Source organism: Micrasema longulum, unplaced genomic scaffold, assembly GCF_059751315.1.
Source record: "Micrasema longulum isolate JH-2025_06_02 unplaced genomic scaffold, ASM5975131v1 h1tg001368l, whole genome shotgun sequence".
Classification (NCBI taxonomy): Eukaryota; Metazoa; Arthropoda; class Insecta; order Trichoptera; family Brachycentridae; genus Micrasema; species Micrasema longulum.
Window position 1 is genome coordinate 146098 of NW_028278554.1, and position 22000 is coordinate 168097.

The 22000-nt window shown below is 30.2% G+C and overlaps 1 protein-coding gene and 1 long non-coding RNA gene across 3 annotated transcripts in view; one reads left to right on the forward strand and one right to left on the reverse strand.

The window, feature by feature from the left end:
* The window catches only part of LOC148275649 (uncharacterized), a 116044-nt gene extending 110997 nt beyond the window's left edge, over positions 1-5047 (reverse strand). Inside the window, exon 1 of the long non-coding RNA XR_015823969.1 lies at positions 4936-5047. This is a non-coding gene — a long non-coding RNA (uncharacterized LOC148275649). The remainder of the gene's footprint in view (positions 1-4935) is intronic.
* Positions 1-22000, forward strand: part of LOC148275650 (limbic system-associated membrane protein-like) — a 107305-nt gene that overhangs the window by 50301 nt on the left and 35004 nt on the right. For both annotated transcript variants that reach the window (XM_088235379.1, XM_088235380.1), the window contains exons 2-4: positions 271-373; positions 5502-5674; positions 7896-7976. In XM_088235379.1, coding sequence (XP_088091505.1) covers positions 304-373; positions 5502-5674; positions 7896-7976 — 324 coding nt within the window. In that variant the 5' untranslated portion in view covers positions 271-303. The remainder of the gene's footprint in view (positions 1-270; positions 374-5501; positions 5675-7895; positions 7977-22000) is intronic.

Sequence of the window (22000 nt, forward strand, 5' to 3'; positions counted from 1 at the left end):
AATTTGACAGAATAAATTGTTTCGCTCAAAAGTTTTACTTACATCTCAATTTAAAATTACATAAATATTCATTTATCACTTTGCAAAGCGCCCTTGTAAAATATTAAATAAGTTCTTTAGTCCGTATAAGACCAACCTAAAGCTGAGCTGTCAAAAGTTGCTGATCTAGATAAAACCCTGTAAATGCCGATACATTCATGTTTTCAAATGTTTTATTTCTCTATTGTTATACTTTCATTAAAATTGTACGTATTGTTTTGATTGTTTTAGAGCTGGATTCGTCCAGCGGCGGCTGGCGCTACGATGGGCCCCGCCGCTGTTCTCCTATCTTTGTGTTCCGCCCTGCTCTCCCTTGGACAAGCGTCTCGCTTAGGTGAGTTAATTACGAATCCTTGTCTGATTGATATATGATTTCAATACTTTTTTTCATACTCGTAAGTTGATTCGAAATCGGAAAATTGTTTTTAGGCGTATCCTAGTAGGCAAATCGGTTCAGTCGAATGAATTTCAGCCACATGATAAAAGTTTCAGCTTTTTTACTTCATAAAAGACAACAGATGGAAGAGTTGAGGAAATATGGATGTTTTAACATAGGCAGTATAGAAAATGTCACAATGTGTAAAATGCCACATTAACCAGTAATGACAGGTCATATGCCTTGTAAGAACTCATCTAACCTCTTCGTTCTAATTATCAAAGCACTCTCTTAATACCCATCCACAATTCTTTTTTCTTCTCTAACTCTTATAGTGTCCATGCGGCACGACTGTGGAATCATTTCCCATCCACTATCAAAGATGTTACTTTATTATCTCTGTTTAAATCACGTCTAAAGAAATATCTCCTTTCTCTTCCTTTATCTCTCCTCCTTTCCTTTTTCCTCTTTTTTCCTGTTTCCCATTGAGTAATAATTTTGATTTAATTTAATTTATAAACAAATACGTTTATTTCTATGTTTATATATCTTAAGCCTTTTAATCTTTTTTTTTTCTATCGAATATGTTCTGTAACTTGAATTATAAAAATAAAACTTTTATTTTATTGGTTGGTTGGAAGAAATTGCCATTTGGCAAAAAGCCCGCCAATGTTTAAATAAAATTATTTACAAAGAGTTAAATAAATAAAAAAGTGCCTAAACTTACATATTCTCTTCTTAAAAATGTTTTCCCTATCTATTGCAACAAATTTAAATCAAAATAGCTCCCTATGAAAGAATGTAAGCCTATATGCAAACATTTGGACATATTTAAGATATTGTTGAATCTCTTTTACCTACACTAATGCATGGTGCCATGAGTTTGTCGTTACGATTTTAATTAATTTAAATAATAATCGATCACCAAAATCCGTATCATGCCATCTCATTCTCCCCTACGTGCGAGGGATTACATTAAATGCTATCGTTAGCCATAATTACTTTTAAGTCAATCGGGTATCATTGTCAATTAGTGAACAGTGCGTTACTTTGCTTTCATGCTCATGCATATATCACACCAATCAAGGCACTTTATTGTCCCCTAGCTAAAAGTCGTTTGGAATATATTTCTCCAGTCTGGTCGTTCCATTGTAATATACATTCTGATTCACTTGAGCGCCTCCAGAATATATTTCTAAAATATATTAATCTCAAACTGCAGATTCCAATTGCTGTATTGAATTGTAATCAATTACCATTTTCAGAAAATCTTTTAAAATTTTAAATGTAAGAATTCTAACAAACCCAAACTTTATAAAGTGATAATAATATAAATGTTCTATTTTACGTGTCTTTACGTCAAAGATTACATTTCTGTGTCTGAAATATAAGCAAAATACTATATGAGTGTTTTTGTTTCGATAACTACTCTAAAAAGATCGTTTGAAATGAAATTGAGATAAGTCCGCTTTGTAGTGTAATGATTTCTGCGTTTGTCTACCATATTTAGGGCGTAATGTAAAATTAAATAAATAAATAAAAAAAAATTTAAAAAAATATTTAGAAGTCCCGAATTCGATTTCTGGTAAAGTCATCATGAAATATTGGCTCTTAGGGTGGTCTTATGAAAACATTATAGTATGATTAACCTAAAACCGCGGTTTTTGATATTAAAATAAAATTCGTTTAGCATAATTTTTTTTTCTTAGTAATCTCTGAATTTGGTGTACTGATCAGCGCCCAATTCACCATTTTATGCTGATACGCGAATGGTGATAATGACTTTTATATTAAAGCATTTCGACTAAAAATAACGAAAATACCACCCATACACAAAATGTTCACACCTCTTAGTGTAGGCCTTACGACTTGTTTATCAAGAAGAATAACCCACTAGGTCGATCCCTAGCTGGCAATGCATCTTTTTGGTGATCTGCCTGGAAAATGTCTACCTTGGGGTTGGCCGTAAAATTCAATGTCATGGAGTCTCATTTTGCAGTACAAATTATTTTTATTTTATTTTTCCTTTAATTCGACAATTCACAGATTTTAAAATCCCTTACAAATTAGCATTGCAGACAAAGAACATAATTAAAATGGGAAAAGGGGAAAAAGGGTAAGGAAAAGGGAGATATTAAAGAAAATAAGTTGTATCTTTCTTCAGTCGTGATTTTAGCAAAGCTATTGTAGAAACATCTTTGACAACGGATGGGAGATGATTCCACATTTGAGCCACAAAGCTCTTTTTCAAATATTTGTCTTTGCTGTGGGAAGCAACCTACCGGTCTTTGAGATAAAATATGTTTTAATATCATAAGATTCATGCAGAGATGAAATAAGGGCAATGTTTATTTAAAAGTTATTTTCTATAAAAATTGCATTATTAGGAAAATATGTTCAAGTACAAATACCTAATAAAACTTCCTGTGCAAATAATAGAGACGGGTTGTGGTCCCGTGATTAGTGTCACGGAATTCGGATCCCTAATTACAATGGAAAGTTAATATAATTATCTTATTTTATTCCATAAAGTAAAATTAAGTTTCCTGTATCTTTATATAGTTTCCTGTTTTCCTGTTCTCCTGTTCTCCTATAGTTTCCTGCTTCGCATTCAAGTGCTACATTTTAACGCTAGAGCTTGCCCCACGCATGTAGATGCTCATAAGACCACCTACATGGTATGGACGGCCGCTGAACAAAAATCAACCATGTAAATCTTGTTCACTTGCAAATGGGTAAAGATAAAATTAAAACCTGATTCTAGACAATGAAAGGGTTGTCTCTTCAAAACGGATCAGATTAAAAATAAATATAAATGAAAGAGTGAATCCTAGACAACGTTCAAATTGCCCTCAAACGGATTATACCCATAGGTTTTTAGTCAATAGATGCCAAAGATAAAGGGACATCATTGAAATTGATAAATAAATAAATAAATGTTACCCATTTGTAAATGAAAAGTTATTAAATAAATGAATCAAATGAATTAAATATTATTTGACCGACTTTTGTTACAAAAACATTCACCGAACTATCTCAATCAATAGATATGAAACCTTAGTTAATAGGTAAGATAAATTTAATTTTGCCTCCTGGGAGAAGGCAATTCAAATAAACTATATATGTAAAATGTAAGATAATATCTCCCAAATTTATAGTGATAACATTCTACAAAAAAAATCAATACTATGGAATTTCACACAACCTTCGACTCAATTAAATAAAAGATTATTTTGTTAACGATTGCGTTTTCATAATAAGAATGATCTTACATATATTTCCGACATTTTCATAAAGGATAATATTCGTTCTCAAAATAAAATTAATCAGCAGTAATGAAACTTTAAAATCTCAGCTTAGCAAACTTGCATTTATGACACTATAGTACGGCACAATAATGATAAAAATAAATGTTTTAATAACACAGATTTGAGTCAAGAATTACATGAAACTCAACCAGACGAGTTCACGTTAAAAAAATATTATTGTCTACCCGCAATGATGTCGATTTTTTTTAAATATAAAGTATACCTTCGAATATTACAATTCCCAAAAATGTTTATAAATTATATTAGTTACCAACAATAAAGATTTGACTTGTACAAAATATGCAATTACTGTAACTTGAAAATATGTCCTAGCACTTCTCAATTAAGATGAACACTACACAACCGTGCATGATGATTTTTTTTTTATTTAATTTTTTTTTTATTTATAAATCATTCAACACAAAGTATTTTACAAGTATAATACGTTGAACTACATTCCCAGGAGTTACAATAACTTAATTTGGGACATAAATAATTTTAACATTTAGAAAATAACACATATTGAAAACAACAAAGAAACAAAGCAAGTTTAGCACCTTTATAACTAAATATAGCAAAACAATATATACGCCAAAAACCTTGTCTTACACAAGCAGAATAAATATATATAAAAAACGCTTTTAAGAATTAAATTATATCAAATTAAATAAATTATCTTATAAATAATCACTCTAAAATAATGATTTGTACATAATTTTGCATGAACTTAAATTTCGTATTAAAATAGTATTTCTTCAAGGTGAAAGACAATAGCGTTCGACGTCTACTTCGACCTTGAAGAAGCACGCGGTTCCAGATAGATTTAGTAATATTGCTTGTTATGATTTACCATTTGGAGATTTTATCCAGCATGCTTTTTCCAGCTTGCCGATTAAAATATCTGAGGTATCTCGTCCCAGCATCATTTAAATTGGAGTAAATATATTTCAAGACTTTTTTAATTTACCATATACAAGTAGATGGAGGACAATTTAGCAGTACGAATCGACAATATTCAGTAGCATGCGCTCACATGAATCAAATGCTGCTTTATGACTTCATATATAAATTTAACGATAAAAAGATTGAGGTTAAGGAATTTAAGAATTTAACATTGTAAGTGGGTATTTGAATCTGGTAAAAAATAAGAAATTAATCAGAAAAAATCGATTTTGGAGAATCTCGCTATTGTAAATAAGAATTACTACTTACGTCTTGTTGAGAGACGTCCATTTTAATGAGGGATTACATCTTTGATCTTTTTTTCCTCGTGTCAACCAAATTCTGCCCGTCACGGTTTTATTTGTCACCGTTTTATCTGCCCGGAACTTCTTTACAAAACCACACAGAGTTGCCATTCTCAAAAATTTCAACTCGCGCGCAGGCAATATGTAAAATGTTTACAGTCGCGGAAATTAAAGTACCTACGCGTCAAAATTGACTCCTTACAATATGTTAATTCGTATAAAATATTAAAGTATCTACGTTGGTAACCTATTATTTGACATGTTACGAAAAAAAGGAACACATTTTTGGATGGAAAATTCCATTTTACTTTAAGTCAAATCGAAGATATTTCTGTTTTTTTCCATTGTAATTGAAGCCCAGAAGGACAAAACTTTGAACCTTACTCTGTTTAACATTTTTTATAGTTTTTGACACGGTTATTTAATACTTTAAAAGTGGCCTTAAAGATAAAAATATTATGGTGAATATGGTGTAGATATTTAAACACGCAAATTTTGATTGATTTAATATTGTATTCATTTGTGTTTCAGAAAAACGAGACGTGGAGCATACTGGATCCGACTGGCGGCAATTGTGGTACAGTGATACTCCCGAGTCACAGACAGTGGAACCTTTTGCTAATAATACTGTAGCCAACATAACAGCACAACTTGGCACAACTGCCTTTCTCCATTGTCCCGTTACCAATTTAGGGGAGAAAGGGGTGAGTTCAACAATTCTTATTAACCGATAGAGCTTTTGACATAGAAGACTTAGTCTGAGTTTTATCTAAATAATATTTCTTTATTTATATTATTCATAGGATAACTTTTTTTAAATTTTTTTAAATGTGAAAAACATGATTCAATTTCTACAACGTTTTTGCATTGCAAAAAATAATTTATCCTTATTTTTGAATTCTTGGGGGCAATGGATGCTACTACTATCACGTTGACAAAAAAAACAAAAAATATATGGCATTCCTACTCAAAAATATTCGGAAATTTTTAGGAATCTGAGTGCTTTAGTGCTCAAAAAACGCACGATTAGTGTCGAATTCTATTTTAACGTCAGAGTTTTTTTTTTAAACTGTATTTTTGTCTAAAAAAACTTGACATTCCAAGTAGTCAATAAAACATCATTCCTGGCGGATTAAAGTCTTTCATTTTTTTTTGGTTAAAATAGTATTGATAGCATACAAAAAATAAATTATGTTTTGATATTAAAAAACCATTTTGCGTGATAAAATTATGTGATTAAATGTACTCTTTTTTGTTTGTATTTTAGAAGCAATTTTTTATATCAATATTTCCATTTAAAACAACAGCACAAATATTATGAAGTATTATTGACAAAACAAACTTTATTACTTGATTTCATAAATGTTATTTAAAGAAAATCAAAATTAAATAAATACATTTAGTTTTTCCACTTAAATTTTTTGGTGGATCTGCATAACTAAGTTTAATTATCATAGTATATTATTTAAGATAATGTTTTTGAGGTCTCCCACCCAAAAAACGGACAAATCACTAGCGCAAAGAAAATGGCGTTTCGATTTGTAGGTAAATGCTTTTATTTTCTTTATTATTGTTTCCCGAAAACATATTGCTCCCGAGATTTTACATCTGTTCGACAAATTTTAAGTCACAGGCGATAAATGAACTGTGTTATTGTTCGTAATTGTATAATAAGATCGTTCTGTTTGCCACTGTTTTGTCAAATTCTTGAATTTTTTCTTACTTTATAGAGCGCATAGTAGGGTAAAACAAGCAAAAAGCGCGAACTAAATAAATAATTATTTAAATATTTTTTGTATAGAAAAACCAATGAAAAATTATAATTATATTAAACAATAATATTTTCAGACACGAAAAAGCGTTATCATTTATTTGTACAGGCTTAAAATAGGCATACATATTTTATAAATTTAGTGTACATAATTTACTTTAAAATGCCCCATAAACAAAGTAGTTGGTACACTCGTCATTCCACTATGGTATGCATCTGAAATTGGTTCTAATCCACTCTTGGTGGCTCAACGTTTACTTTTTTGCAACGAGGACAAAGAAACACTTGTCGGCTTGTTTAGTAATCTGATATTATTGATTTTCCACCGGTTCTTGCTTCCTTCACTGCCCTCTTTGATTTTGGTGGTAATTTTTCTGCCCATCTTCTTCATCTTTTCTTTCTTTTTTGTATCTTTTCATGTCCATCTTTTGAGGAGTATATGTTCTCCTTAGATGCGTTATCTTAGCTTTAGCATCCATTCGTTGACTTTCCCAAAATTATTTATTAAATGACATCCAGTACAAAACCAAATTCACTCGAAAAATCATTCATCATTTAATTCGATAGTTCATTAAAGATAAATAATACTCTTACTTGCAATTGTTGTTCTAGTCGTCTAAAAAATTATTTGTTTTTATCGATTTCTAGATCAAAATCACCAAAAAATCTCAATATTTTTTTTTGAAAAATCCAAATGAAGACCAGATATGAACACGCGGATTGATAGTTCAGGCTATTAAAATAACCGATTAAAATTGCAGTACTGTTTACTTTGGAAACATGTTTTGAATAAATTGCGATGCGACTGATAGTGCGCACTCTTTGCTTGTTTTACCCTATTATTACTATGCGAACAAACAAACAGATATACATCTCTTTTTTCACGAATTTTTGCATGTTTATCGCGATTAACTATCCCTTTATTTCCAATCGTTGAGGGCAAAGTAAGCTTTGAGAGATATGAAGTCCAGTTATTAAGGTTGTTCCATGTATTTTACTTAAAACGCCATTGCTATCACCAGTTTAATGCCATTTAACCAAATCACTGATGTAAGTTTTATAAAAAAAGTGGAAAAAAGTACTTTTTCCATAACAATTAATATCAAATTATTAACGAAAGTAACTTGACCATTTTGAACATGTTTTTTTTTCAGCAAATATCTTGGATTCGAAGAAGAGATTGGCACATTTTGTCATCTGGACATTCAACATACACAAATGATGAAAGATTTCAGGTGAGTTCAGTTCATTTAGAGATTATTTGTTTGACATAATTCAATGTTACAGTATTGTCTAAAGCCCGTCGCCAGGAAAATTCTATGTCTATTCCAATACCGACGACGAAACTAGCGTTTGTTTTAGTTTTACCATAAAACAGATTTATTTTTACAAAATATTATACAAAAAGTAAGATTAAAAGGGTGTTTTAAAATAATATACATAAATAAGTATAATTGGAAACAAGGTACCTGTATAAGATAGCTAGAAATTATTTCTATTTTTTTTTTAAATATTTTTGCATTATATTATATAAATAATATTATTTTAAAATACAGATATAATAATTCAAATACACAATTCAACTAATGTTGTTAAATATATGTATATTACCACTTACCGTCTTTTTATGTTTACCAGTTTTAAGACTCACCGTCTCTTCGTCAGGATATTCACTACACAAAAATTTAAATACTAAAATACATTTTCACCTTTAAAATCACCGTAGTATACATCATTTGTGAAAAAATACATAATTCATTTGTTTTTAATTTTTGTATACAATTATACGTATTTTTTTTTTGTTTATTTTTGTTTGAAGTTGTATAAAATTATATGATTCTGTTAAAAAATGTCCATATACTTGTCATTTTCTCAATTTGAATGGTTTGAGTAAGTAGGAAGAAATTTATTTAAGGCAATATGCAAGTGAATCTCACAAACGTAAAAGAAAATTTGCTGATTAAATTCACAAAAATCAACCATTAGAAGTTTTGAAGAAATATGGTGATTTAAACATAGGTAGAATGTGGAACTTTACACAGTCAGTGGGTAATGTGACCACTTAAACCAGCTAATTATAAATCGTTAGCTCTCTTAATGCCTTTACTTCCCTTTTCGAAAATGATTTTTATTTCTGATGTATTATTTTAATCTTAATAACTCCTTAAAGGATGAAAATACAAAAAAAAATGACAAACTCAAAACATTGTTTAAGACTTTTTTGTTTTTATGCTAGTTTTTCTTTGGGGAATATTTTGACGTTACTCACAGTCAGTGCACTCAAGAAAAAAGAAAATGTTTCGTGAGACGAACAAGGTAAAATAGACCTCTTCAAACAATGGCCGTTCACGTGAGTTTTAAGGATTCAGGGCAGAAACTCCTTTTAACTTTTGGAAATCCTAGCAATGTTGAAACTCTTAAACGTTTCTGTGTTCCGCTAACCCTTGACTTAACAACCTTGTCAGCTCTAAAAAATTCACCTTGCCCGAAAAATGTAATCATGTTTTTTTTTATGAAAGGCTTATGGTTATTCCTTAAAAAAAACACAAACACACTAAGCCTCTATTTTAGGAGCTTATCGGCAGGCAGGAACGAAAGTATATGGATAGAGTTTACGAATCATACTCGTACACCACAACACATAGACCAATTGAGAAAAACATATTTGTTGGTTTTTTTTTGTAACTAGCAGGAATCGAACTCGTAACGCAAGTTTCACAGTTGGCCGCTAGGCCAACTGAGCCACGCCAATTATTTCAGCTCTCTCGTATAAAGCATTCAAATTTGTAAGAGAAAATTAATGTTGGAAAGTTTTTATTTATTTTATTTCATTTATAATTTTTTGGTCATTTTTGGTCCATTTTTTATTGGAATTATCACTATTTAAAGAATAAATTTATAATAGAACTAAAATTAGGAGGCCTCTTTGAGAACACTCAAATTTTATGTAATTTATATCAAGCCTAGGTGTTTTGTGCTGTAATTTACTACTGTAATTGAGCCTCCTGGCCTGTTATGGTACAAAGTAGAGAAAATAAGACGACCCATACTTAAATCCACAATTTCTGAAAAACTAGTTCGCTTTTGTGACGTCTTCAAGACTGATGGTTTTATCAGTAAATCGGATTACAGTAATTGAATTTATTTCGTTTGTTTGTTGGATCTTTTTTCAAAATATAACGGGGGTAAATCTGTTGTAATGTTGACTGTGCCCAGATCGATGAAGAACATAGATCCGTTTTTTATATAAAATAATCAGAATCCAGGGAGAGTGTTTTCGAGACAATCGATTCTCTCAGATAAAAATCTTGAAAACAAAATCGAGTTAGGTTGATTCAGCCTCGCGTCCGAATACCATACTTGAGGACATGGGTTCGACTCCTGAAGGTCAACGTAATATATTTGATAAAGCCGTTTGTTTATGTTTTTGCTATATACAAAGCGCCAGCAAAAGGAATTTTAGGTTGAGAATGCTGTGCCATGAATTCTGCTATCTTAGAAACATTCTGGATATTGGCACTCTGCTCTGTTTCCTCTGCTCTGTTTCAATTCACTGCAACCTTTGGAATAGTTGGCTGGGGAGGTTGTGTGGCTTTCATCTTGAAGCCTTTTATAATTTCACATAAATTATTACAGATAATAATATTCCAGCGCCCTCCAACATACCCGTCAGAACAGTGTTATTCCAATAAATAGAGGTGCTGGAAATGAGACAAATGTACCTAAAATAAGCATTTACACACTTCTGGTCAAACAATAAAGAAAGCTCTTAGCAAAATGTTTGTACGAGGTTTTCCCAGAGCACGAATTATGTCGTACCCAAAACCCGTACAAATTTTGCTCAGAGACATCTCTCCTTTATCGCACAGATTGTGTTAAATATTTTGAAAGAGCGTATTTAGCTCTCAAGAACAAAAACTATTTTCAAGAGGAGTTAAAAACTGGATTTTCCTTACTGGGAGGGATTTGACTAGAAAATTCCTTAATTATTTTCGGAATGTTTTAGTTTACTGTTTACCATATTGGTGTGCCATATATTTGTTTTTTATTATTGTAATAATTGTTGTGTTCTGATCCTATATTTTATTTTTGATGATATTCTCATGTGTCTGTGTCAACTAATTTAAAGAATTTCAAGGCTTTCAAAAAGTTTTGTAATCAATTCGGCAAATTCCAGTCAGTGAAGAATTTACTTCCCTCTTTTCTTAATCCAATGATGTGCATACTATGTACTTTTGGATTACTTTATTTCAGCACAAATATGCTAAGGCTACCAGATTACAGAGAGCTCTTTCAGGCATATTTCCTCGTTCGGCAACAAGAAACTTTTCCGTTTGTTTGTTTTACCCTCATTTTACAAATATATGTTTTTTAACACAGAGGAATAAAAAATAATATAGTTAAATACATAGTTATTGTATCGATTGATACAGGTTTTGAAATTAAAAAATATATTATGAAAAATTAATTTGATTGTACAATTTTTTGCTATCGTCTAATGATTTCTTGTTTGTCTATCCTTTTTTAATGTAAAACATTTTTTTTTTTGCAAATTTTTTATTTCCATACAAATATTATTAGAAACTGCTTTAAATGAAATAAAGTAATTTATGATAAAATAAAAGTCCAAAAACAAAAAATATTTTTCTAAGCTTCCGAACCAAATACAATGATTTTACCGAATTTAAAGTAAAAAGTTTTAAGGGGTGGTATGACTTTTGAATTCCCATTCATATAATGATGCAGTTTTTATAACCAGTAATAGTTCTTCTATGATAGGAAAAGGAACTTTGTTTTTACACCAGACAAACACTTTATTTTCAACAAAAGTACCCGGAAGTTCCGAGTCAATTTATGACCCGGTTTCAGCACCACCAATTGGATTTATAGTCCCGAATTAAAATAATAATAGAACCTGCCCACGGAACGTGATATTGCCGTGGAAAAGTTTTTATTTTCTTCCAAGTGGCTGTTTAAATTAAGGTTTTGGATGTTTGCCATTTGGCACGGAAGTGAATGTGTCACTATGCAGTCAAATATATATTTGATAGGGGTGAGTTAGCAACATAAGGTTTTGATAACTGACATAAAAAATAATATATATTTGCGTATCTTTGGTGAGAAAAAATACATTTTTTTAATAAACTTGTCAATGTGCAAAAAATATGAGGGTATTGAAGTCAAATAAATAAATATTACAATAAGTAAAATACTTAATTGAAATTCTAATAAATAAAGGTATTTTGTTAAGCGGATTTTATTCAGTGGGCTTAAAAATTACAAAAGTTATATTAAAAAAATTATAAGTTTTATGCATAAAATCACCATTTGCCACTGGTACATTTATATTTAATTTGGACTATATTCAATAATTGATATAAAACTTTTGATTGTGTTCATTTTATAAACTATATATACGAGTATGTGCTCAAATCTGGCAATAGCAAAGCATTCAGCTAGTTTCAAATAAAAAAATGTTTTAAAAGTCATTAAAAAAGTTTGTTATTCCCAAATCTCTAATGTCTCTTTTTGAGTATCTTCATGGCGCCCTGAAGTGAACCTAACAGCTAACAGCATCACTTTGCATAAGTTTTACTTCATTTTCGGGTTACAAAAGGAATGTAAGTACACTTAATGAAGGAGTTTCCCTCGTTCATCTATCTAATGGATTTTAGCAAAACGATATTATCTACTAAGAGAAATACCATATAATAGTATCTTTAATGTTAATTCAAACAGGGTTGGCTTTAAAATCTTTATTTTGTACCCTTTTTGTACAAAGTTTTTTTTTTAAACGCTTTTAAGTTTAAGGTCGCAAGAACAAACCTCGGATTTCGGGAAAACAATTTGTTTTTTGCGATAACCTAAGTCAATTATTTTTCTTATAAAACGTCATCAAATTTATTTATTGAAAGTTGTAATAAATTACCTATACAACTGGGTCAGTAATTTTAAAAGGAATAAAAATCTAAATATTAGTTTACAAAAATACTAAACAAAAAAACCGGTCAATATATTATTAATAAATGTTTATAACAAGTAGAATTAAAAGTTCATAAATATAATCAATCTGTAATAATATACCAATTTAATTGTAATGATTGTGGTTCAATCAACATTGGGAAAACTAAAATAAACTTTAATATGAGAGTAAAAGAACACGTAAGGTGCCTAAATATTGATATTTTTTCTGAATTTGCAAACCATCTGATAGAAAATAATCATAATTTCAACACAGACCCTGGATTAAAAGTACTTCATGTTAAAAATATAATATTTAAATTGGACAACTTAGAAATCTTAGGAATTATAAACAACCAATTCATAAAAAGAAAAAAAAAATATTAACCAAATAAAAAATATTTGTTTTAGTCCACTCTTGTCTAGTTTCGAACGTATCCAGCTTACGTTACCATCCTTTCAAGAAAAAAATACTTGATTTATTTGTTTTATTGGCAGCATACTGATAAGATAAAATAAAAAAGAAATGAATTATTAAATTAGGTTAATCTTGAGAAAGAAGCTTGTTTAGCTTTAAAACCGGTCGGTGGAAAAATAAAAAAATAGAGGTTAAAAAACAAGTTGTTTTATTCATTGTTTTAAAAATATTGTTTATTTTTTTTTTTTTTCAACTGAGGGTAAAGTTTATGTTTAAGATACCCAATTAAATAAAACAAAATGTATAAATTCAAAAGTAAGTATAATTTATTTCAAACTCATTTTTTTATCGGATGTTAACATTAGTTGTGTCAGTTTTTTTTTTAATAAAGAGAACAAGAGGACACATCAAAAAATTATTAAAAAATGTGTTTTTCTAATACCCGTATGCAGAGACAAAACTTGAGGTGAGGAAAGTACATTATAATCTCCTTATTTGTTTTCTGAGAAAAACAGAAAAAGCATTTTATTAAAAATCGGAGATAAATCACTTGTTCAATAGAAAGTTTACCAATGTGTGGTATTTTGCGTACATAATAAGAAAAACGTGTCCAAAATGATCTCTCTAAGGGAAAATTTATAAATAATGAATAACAAATTATTCAATAATTCACCTAATTTTGAAAAGTGTAATCGTTTTTCTTTTCACCACAATTCATTAAATTGTGATTTTATTTTACATGTTATTTCTAAACCGCAAATTTTTGCAAAACCCTACCAAAATATCCTTTTACCCCACCACGTGTACAAATTGATCCCTTGAGGATCGTTTCACAGGATCATTCAGGAGTTATTGCTACTAATAAAACAACTAAAATATTAATAAACTGACATTTTAATAATGAAAGAGGTAGGTGTTATTTTATTATATTGTTTGTGCGGTATAAAGAATGTGCTTTATTACAACTTTATATGATGTTTTTAAAGTAACTTACCTTAGATCATACAGGTGAAAAATATTTTTTTACGCACACTTGTTCTCACTGCACGCGTCCCTCCACCATTACTGTCAAATGTTTAAAACGTCTGAATGTATATGTTTATACAATTAAACAATAGATAGCATTAGTAGTTTTGCTAAAATTTCAAGGGATCGTTTTTCCTCGAGGGATCATTTTGTACAAGTTTCCCCTAAAAGAGTAATCCTAATATACATTTGTCTCACGCATTTTTTACGTCTCATACAATAAAACAGCCGTATTTGGAGATGAAAGAGACAATTTCATGCATCACACGCGCAAACAGCAAAATTTCTAGTTCTTTTCCCAGACGCCAGTTTGAAGCTCCCGACTTTCGTCAAAGGCGGTTCTTGAACCCGCGCTGCGAGCATGGGCTATTGGTATTTTCATGTTTTAAGCAATAAGATTAAAAATATTATCAATTTTTACTTCAACTATGAATACATGAAGTATCTGCCTATGAACATAACATTTTTCCAAATTAAAATCCCTTATTTTCAGCATTTGAAATGACTACACAGCACCGTAACTTGCGGATATTATTGAAACAGTAAAGCTAGGGTTTCCTAGGACAGCGGTGCCCGTATCTTAACGGCCGTAGTGAACGGTGATGCGGTGGACAGCCGTCGTAGTGGTGACTAGAGAGTGGTTTTATTTTTTAACGGTGTTATCAACACCATTTTTATAGGAAACCACTCTCTAGTCACCGTTACGACGGCTGTGAACCGCATTAATGTTCACTACGGCCGTTAAAATACGGGCACCGCTGTCCAAGGAAACCCGAGCTTAAGGGAACAGTTACTACCTTATATTTTAATTTTAACTAAACTGTTGAGTGCGGTTATTGTGTATTATTTTCTAAGTCAATAATGTTATTTTTTTTGCTGTACCAGAAGGGAATTATTTACATGAATTATTTCATGTCATTGGCTGGTTCAATTGACTACATTACACACTGTGCAACATTCAATATTCTCCCTATGTTTCAAAATTCTCATTTTCACAACCGTTTTAAATTTTGACTTTGCCGTAGTTAAATATCTAAAACTTTTACTGATGAAGGTGAGATTCATCTGGTTGAATTATTTCACCACTAGACAAATGCTTTGTATTTTTTTTTACCAGTAAGTTGAATCAACAGTATTTTGAGTATGTACAAATGTTTGTAAACAAGGTAAGATTTTATTGCTTTGGAAATTATTAAGATTATCTAATTATAGTTTATTTTCAATTTGTAAAATACAATTCTTTTCGTTATTTTTTTTTGTCTATGAAATTAATAATAATTAATAAATGTTATGAAATATTTGTATGTAACCATTACAAACTTTTCAATGTCTCTACGTCTGGACACCAATCGAACCAACATGCAAAACCCACTATACACCTTCATCATAGTTGTTGCACAAAAATATAAAACAAACACTACATCCATTTTAATAAGCACATGCACTGATTAGGACAATCAAAAATAATTACTCAAGGGCAAGATATCCGTAAATTTTTAAAAAACATTTCAATCACAAAAATACGATAGGTACCTTTTAATAATTAATGGACGTCTTCAAGTAAAACGAATTTCTTCAAAAACGGATTTGGACTAAAAACAATATGATATAATAATCAACTTAAGGTACTTAAAAAACAGACATAATACTATTAATATAAATGGAAGGAATTCATTATATTTAAAGAGACATTCAAAAATAGAGTCGTAAGGGTACGAAAATGTGACGTACTAAAAAATACCGTAAACTGAGGCTAAACTATAAAAAAAATTCAGGGGATTAGTGGTGTTTTTAAAAAAAATTGTACTTGTATTGAAATATGCAAACAGCAACGTAAGTGAATTAAAAATAGTAACAAAAAACTTATTTTCAATAAAGTATATTAAATAAGTCTTCACTGTTAGTCTTTCTCCAAGCCAAGAGCTTTGTCTCCTTTTATTATCTGTTCAATCAAGTACAGAAGTTCTTTTTTGTACCACGTGGAGTGAAAATAATGAAACAAGAAAAAAAACAATCGAATAGAATTCTGGTTATATTGCACACATATAAAATACTGTATTAATTATAATTATTTTTAATCAACTATAACTCTTGTGTGGCTGTGATGTCCCACAAGTCGACATAGGACACAAGACTTGATATTTATCTTTTTTTTTTAAAGTGGTGAATTTGTATTTTTTGTAATCTTCAAATGGACATTTCAACATCCGATTTGGTTAGTAAAATTTGAATAACCATGCTAAATATTAATAAAATAAATAATTATCCTTGCTATGCAAAGAACGAATGTCCGTTAATTCATCAATAAATCTATACGGATACCTTATACGAGAGAGAACACGAAGATAAATAGCATATCAAGGAAGACAGAGACGCTGTTTTGCGGTGGGTGTTGTCTAAAACAAATTCAGTCTTCAGTCGGATGGTGGCAGTGATGAAGAGCGCACGCGGGTAACACGAGCGGCGTATTTGTGATTTTTAATTTATTTTGCTCTTACAGGGCTAAATTCTATGTTTATTCGCATAAATTATGGAAATGGAATTATTAAACCGTATATTTCCGTGTTTATTTTTCAATGTAGAATTTTAGAGTATTCCGTCTTTGACTAGTGGTAACACGATGTTACAAAGGGATTACTAACCACAGTCTTTTAAGAGTTAAATTTTTTCAATTTATTTTTTTTTCACATATATGTACATTATAAAATAGAATATCTTAAGTCATACATATAGAAATAATTAGGTAAAATTAGGAATATATAAAAAAAAACACATTAGTATACATAATATCCAAAGAATAATATGTTAAAAAAGTAAGAGAATCTTGTAACGAAAAACTCCCTCAGAGACGTGAAAAATGTCAATGTCTAAAGTTATATTGTTCACATAGAGATAGCCCTTCCAACAGGCATAACCATTGGCAGGTTGGTCCTGTATATTGGAATGTGAAACAGTCTATGCTGACGCTGTCTAGGGTAACTATCAGGAACATACCCAAATAAAATCCTTACCATCGTAATTGCCCATCGGCAACCGTTAAATTTTATTTTTGAAACTCTAAATACACAACATATTGTAAAAATGGTAAAAAATATTCAACACAAATTAAATAGTTTAAAATAATGTTTATTTATGAAATTGCTAGCCCTGCATGTATCAGTAATATTACGTCTCTCACAGGATACGAGTAGTTATTCCATAAGTTTTGTCCTGTGGGACACTGCTCATCGCTATCCTACTGTCAGGACGTGAGCTCGTTAGCTTCGTAATGGATCATAACTGCTTACTGACGGAACGGGACACAAAACACATTTCGTATTACCTATTTCCAACATTACATCTGGAACGAAATTAAACCGAAATAATTATGAAATATGGAGATGGCGTCTACCGTATTTGTTTTTTGTGTATACTTAGGATAAAATTGTGTACGTATGTATCGATTACTATATCTGTAAAAAAATATATCTACAACTGTTTTTCATAGTAAGAATGAATGAATGTTATTTTCAAAGCGGTGTAAAAAAAGATCGTTTAGAGAAAAACGGTTATTCGATTTTTTATATATAAGACTTGAGACGTGCAATTTAATCACATATAAGTAATTTGCCATAATCAAAATTTTAACTTATAAGAGCAATTTAAAGAAACATGAGAAATTTTATGGCCTTATAGTATTGGATTCAGTGACAGTGAACAAATTTTCTTACTGGTTATGCAGCTTTCAATTGTGATTACTCTTAAATTATGGCGTCGTAGGTACAAGATTTTGAATATGCTACAGTAACAGAAAAAAGTTATTAAATATTATATTTATCAAACAATCATCACATTACTCCCTTCCATAACCAAAAATGCATAGGGTTCATCATTGGAATACTAGAAGAAAATCAGACAGGAGTAATTATGGAGGTGGCGTCAATAGTATAAAATAATTATTGAAAAAACTGAGTGTTTGTAGACAAAAACTGAGTTCAAACCTCTAGAAATTTATTAAGACTGATAATTAGTTAAATATAATTAAGGATATCTAAATAATTTAAATCGTCGTCGGGCTGGCAATATGTGTTAATCTGGTAAAAAAAATTAAGGAGATTAATTTAATTATGTATATTTTGTTGATGTTTTTTTTAATATCTTTTTTTTGATGATAAAAATCTAATGATGTTTTTAAAAAATATTTAGGTAAATTCGGTTCAGACAAAATTGTGTAATCTTATTGATAAATAATTTATAATTTAATTGAAAATAATTTAACAGAAATTGCAGGCGCAACGATGAAATATTTGTTTCTTCACAACCATGTCTATTTATATATATATATATTTTTTATAAAAATAAATATTCGCGTTCTTATGATTTACCCAAATATTTAATTTTGAGGGCTATTTTCAACGAGTTGTAAATAACTTACTATTAGAAAATGGAATCAAGTTGGGGTAGAGTGAGATTCAAATCACAGACCTTTGGTCCATGAGTCCGAGACACTAGCCACAGGACCACAACCCAATTAAATACATCAACACATTAAAAACACAAAAAAAAATTTTTTTTTAATTTTTCCGTGCTAGTTAAGTGATTACTCACGAAATAAATATTACATTTTACTTTTGAAAAAATATGTTTCAGGTTAACTCCTGAAATTTTTTATTATATTTTCTTCTTGCGGTGCCTTGTCAGGTCTCCTCGACGTTGGCGATGACTACAACAAAAGCATCTTGGTCCTGCGCTACTCTTATTGGATGTACTCGCCATAGTGATTCCTGGGAAAATACGTCGATGAAAAGTTTCCCGTTGCCTTCTCTGGTGCATTTTTTTATCGGAGTTACCTTCCCTTAGTTGGATGGTTCAGGTTTGAAGGCACCAGAAACTCACTTTTCATTCTCTCGTTATCTGCTGTGATCACATCCTTATGAGTGTGATCTCGTTGCCCGGAGTTTGCGACGTGGACGCTAACGAGTAGGTCTAGTCAGTAGTGTTGCCGGTGGAATGCAAGTAGGTGTTCGCAGTATTTTATAGAATCACACCCTTCGGCAAGATATGACTCACTGCGATCCTACTGACAGTTTGAACCCTAATACGAGTATATATTACACATGGACTAATTATTATAAGTTAACAAAAATACCAATTTTTTATTTAATACATTTGTTTGTATTATATAGCTTAAAATGGATTTTATCTGAACAAAAACACTTCACAGGTCACAAGAGAACAATTACACAAATTAGTTTTTTTTTTCTTTCTATAGATCAATTCCGTTGAACATTTTTGCTTTTCTGGTCACAAGCAAGTTTATTTAGTAATTAATTTACTAAGTAATCACTGTGCAACCTTTGCCATTTTTCGTTTAGAGAATTATTATTTTATTTTGTATTTTGAAATTATACAAATCACCATCATTATCATTCCCTTTACGCGCCTAATGATGCATAGAGCACTGCATTGGTAGACCAATTGCAGCGTATCTTGATCATATTTTTTTTACATCAAGGTAAGATGATGAGTCTTACGCTTCAGATACCAGTCCAGAGACTATAAAATATTCTGGTGTGAAAACACTTTTAAAACAAATATTTTATATCAACTATGACGGGAATTGAACCCAAGACCTCTCACATGGTAGACAAACGAGCTGACCAATACATCACAAGGCCGATAAAAATGTCTTTCATTCATGCATCAATCGTTTCTCAATATAATTTTAAAATACACAATTTGTTAGATATAACGTGATCCTTAATGGCGCAATTATGTTTTTCTGCGTATTAATAAATCTTTTCAAAGTTTCATATAATTGATTGCCTGATATAAGTTTGTTCAGTGATTCGAAATTGGAATTTCCTATAAACTATATACTGAGTGATATTTGAAATTGAGTACGACATTTCAACCTTTTCGTTTCGTCATTGTGTGATTTGCTATATATAGTTATCCTGCACCGTTCAACTCTTGTTGTTACAGAGTTTGTTTATATTGCAACGCCACCAACCGGGTTCAATTTAAAATCTAAACCATCCAAAGACCCACTCAAATACACACAGAAAAATTCATCAAAATCAGTCTAATCGTTAAAAAAAAGTTCAGTGACATGTATACTTACAGATGAATAATATTTATAAATATATTACAATAACTGTTAATTTTTTGCATCAATCATTTTTCAATATAATTTATAATTAAAAACTTAGTAAGATAATACGTAATTCTTAATGACCCAATTCTGTTTCTCTGCATATCAATAAATCTTTTCGGACATGAATTTAATAAAGTGAAAAAGTTTCATAGTGGCTGAAAGCAGTCGGTAGAACCAATTTAAGCATACTTTCAGGCGAACTCATTTGTTGGCAGAGCTGAATAATTCCTGAAACACGTCCGATTACTTTTAGGGGATGGTAGGGGTCGATCAAACGGAAATGAATCAAATATTCCACCCTAATCCAGGGGGTGAAATTGGAAACGGGATACGGTGACACTGCCCGATGGGGTGGCCCAGATACATATGATTTTTATACAGTGATGTTCATAAATTTGTTAACATACATAAAACCAAACAGCGAAAAAAAATATGCATGTGAGAATACACAGAAAATCATTAACAAACAATATTTCAAACTTTTTTTTTGCATTTTTGGCTTTGCATTTATGAACTAGAATTTTGAAAGCAATATTTTATTTTACCAATATTTCTATCTTTATATGTGCAATTCTTTTGTACATATGATGTCACTGAACTCCTACTAAACAGCTTAGCCGATTTACGTGCGATTTTCAGCGAAATATAAATCTTTGTGCTGCGCTTGTTTGTAGATATGATAACTAAGTAAAAAACGTAAATCTTTTTTATAGACTTACCTTATCGTTACATTTGACAAGAATTCAAATACAAAAAAAGGGAAGGACTTTGTTTTAATAGAATAGTTTATTTTTGAATGTTTACAAACAACACTCGCTTTTTATGGATCTCAATAAAATTATTTTTTTATTTTCCTTATCATTTCTTCCCGTTTTTTTGGTAAAACTAAAATAACATTAACTAACACTTAATTCATTTTTGAAAATCGAATTCATGAATAAAGTGCACCCCTGTTCGTAAGAAGAGCTGAGTTTGACATTTACGAAAACAATTCTAAATTTGAAAATGAATTCAACTTTGTTTTATTTTACTCTATTTTCCTACTTAAAAAAATATATATCTACATTTCTTAAGACTCCTTTTTATGTTAATTATTTTAAACGTATACAGTATTATGTCTGTACTCTTTTTATTTGATTATTAAATAAAACTAATGTCTGAGCACCCGATAACAAACTATTATTGCACAGTTTATCGGGACAAAATATATTTATATATTTTGTTTTCTTTATAATGTATCAATATTGTAATAATGTTTATATTTTATTGAATAAAGACTCTATGATAAAAAAAAAAATTACGGACAAGTACCTTGGTACCTACTTATCAATGAAAAGTATTTTTCCAAGGCAGGCAAGCCAACGTTTGGGCAGGACAACTTCTGTCGGTTTTGCTAGTAGTAAGTAAATTTCAAAGTTAAGATGAATGAAAATTGTATTATTTATTTGGTAGTAGTAGTTTTGTATTTATATAAGGTAAATATATGGATGTATCACGTCTGGTTAAAATAAAAAAAATAAAAAATTGTGTTTTCGTAACACGCTTTGTATTTACGGATATCACAGGAAATGTCAGTACACTTTTGAACTCTGAACCAATTTTACGTTTTTAAGCTTAGCTCGAATTTTGCAATGCCCGTCACGTCAATCTGAATTTTGGTATCATTTCATTCAAATTTGATCTTATTTTGTTTTTCTTTCCAAAAATACTCCCAAAAA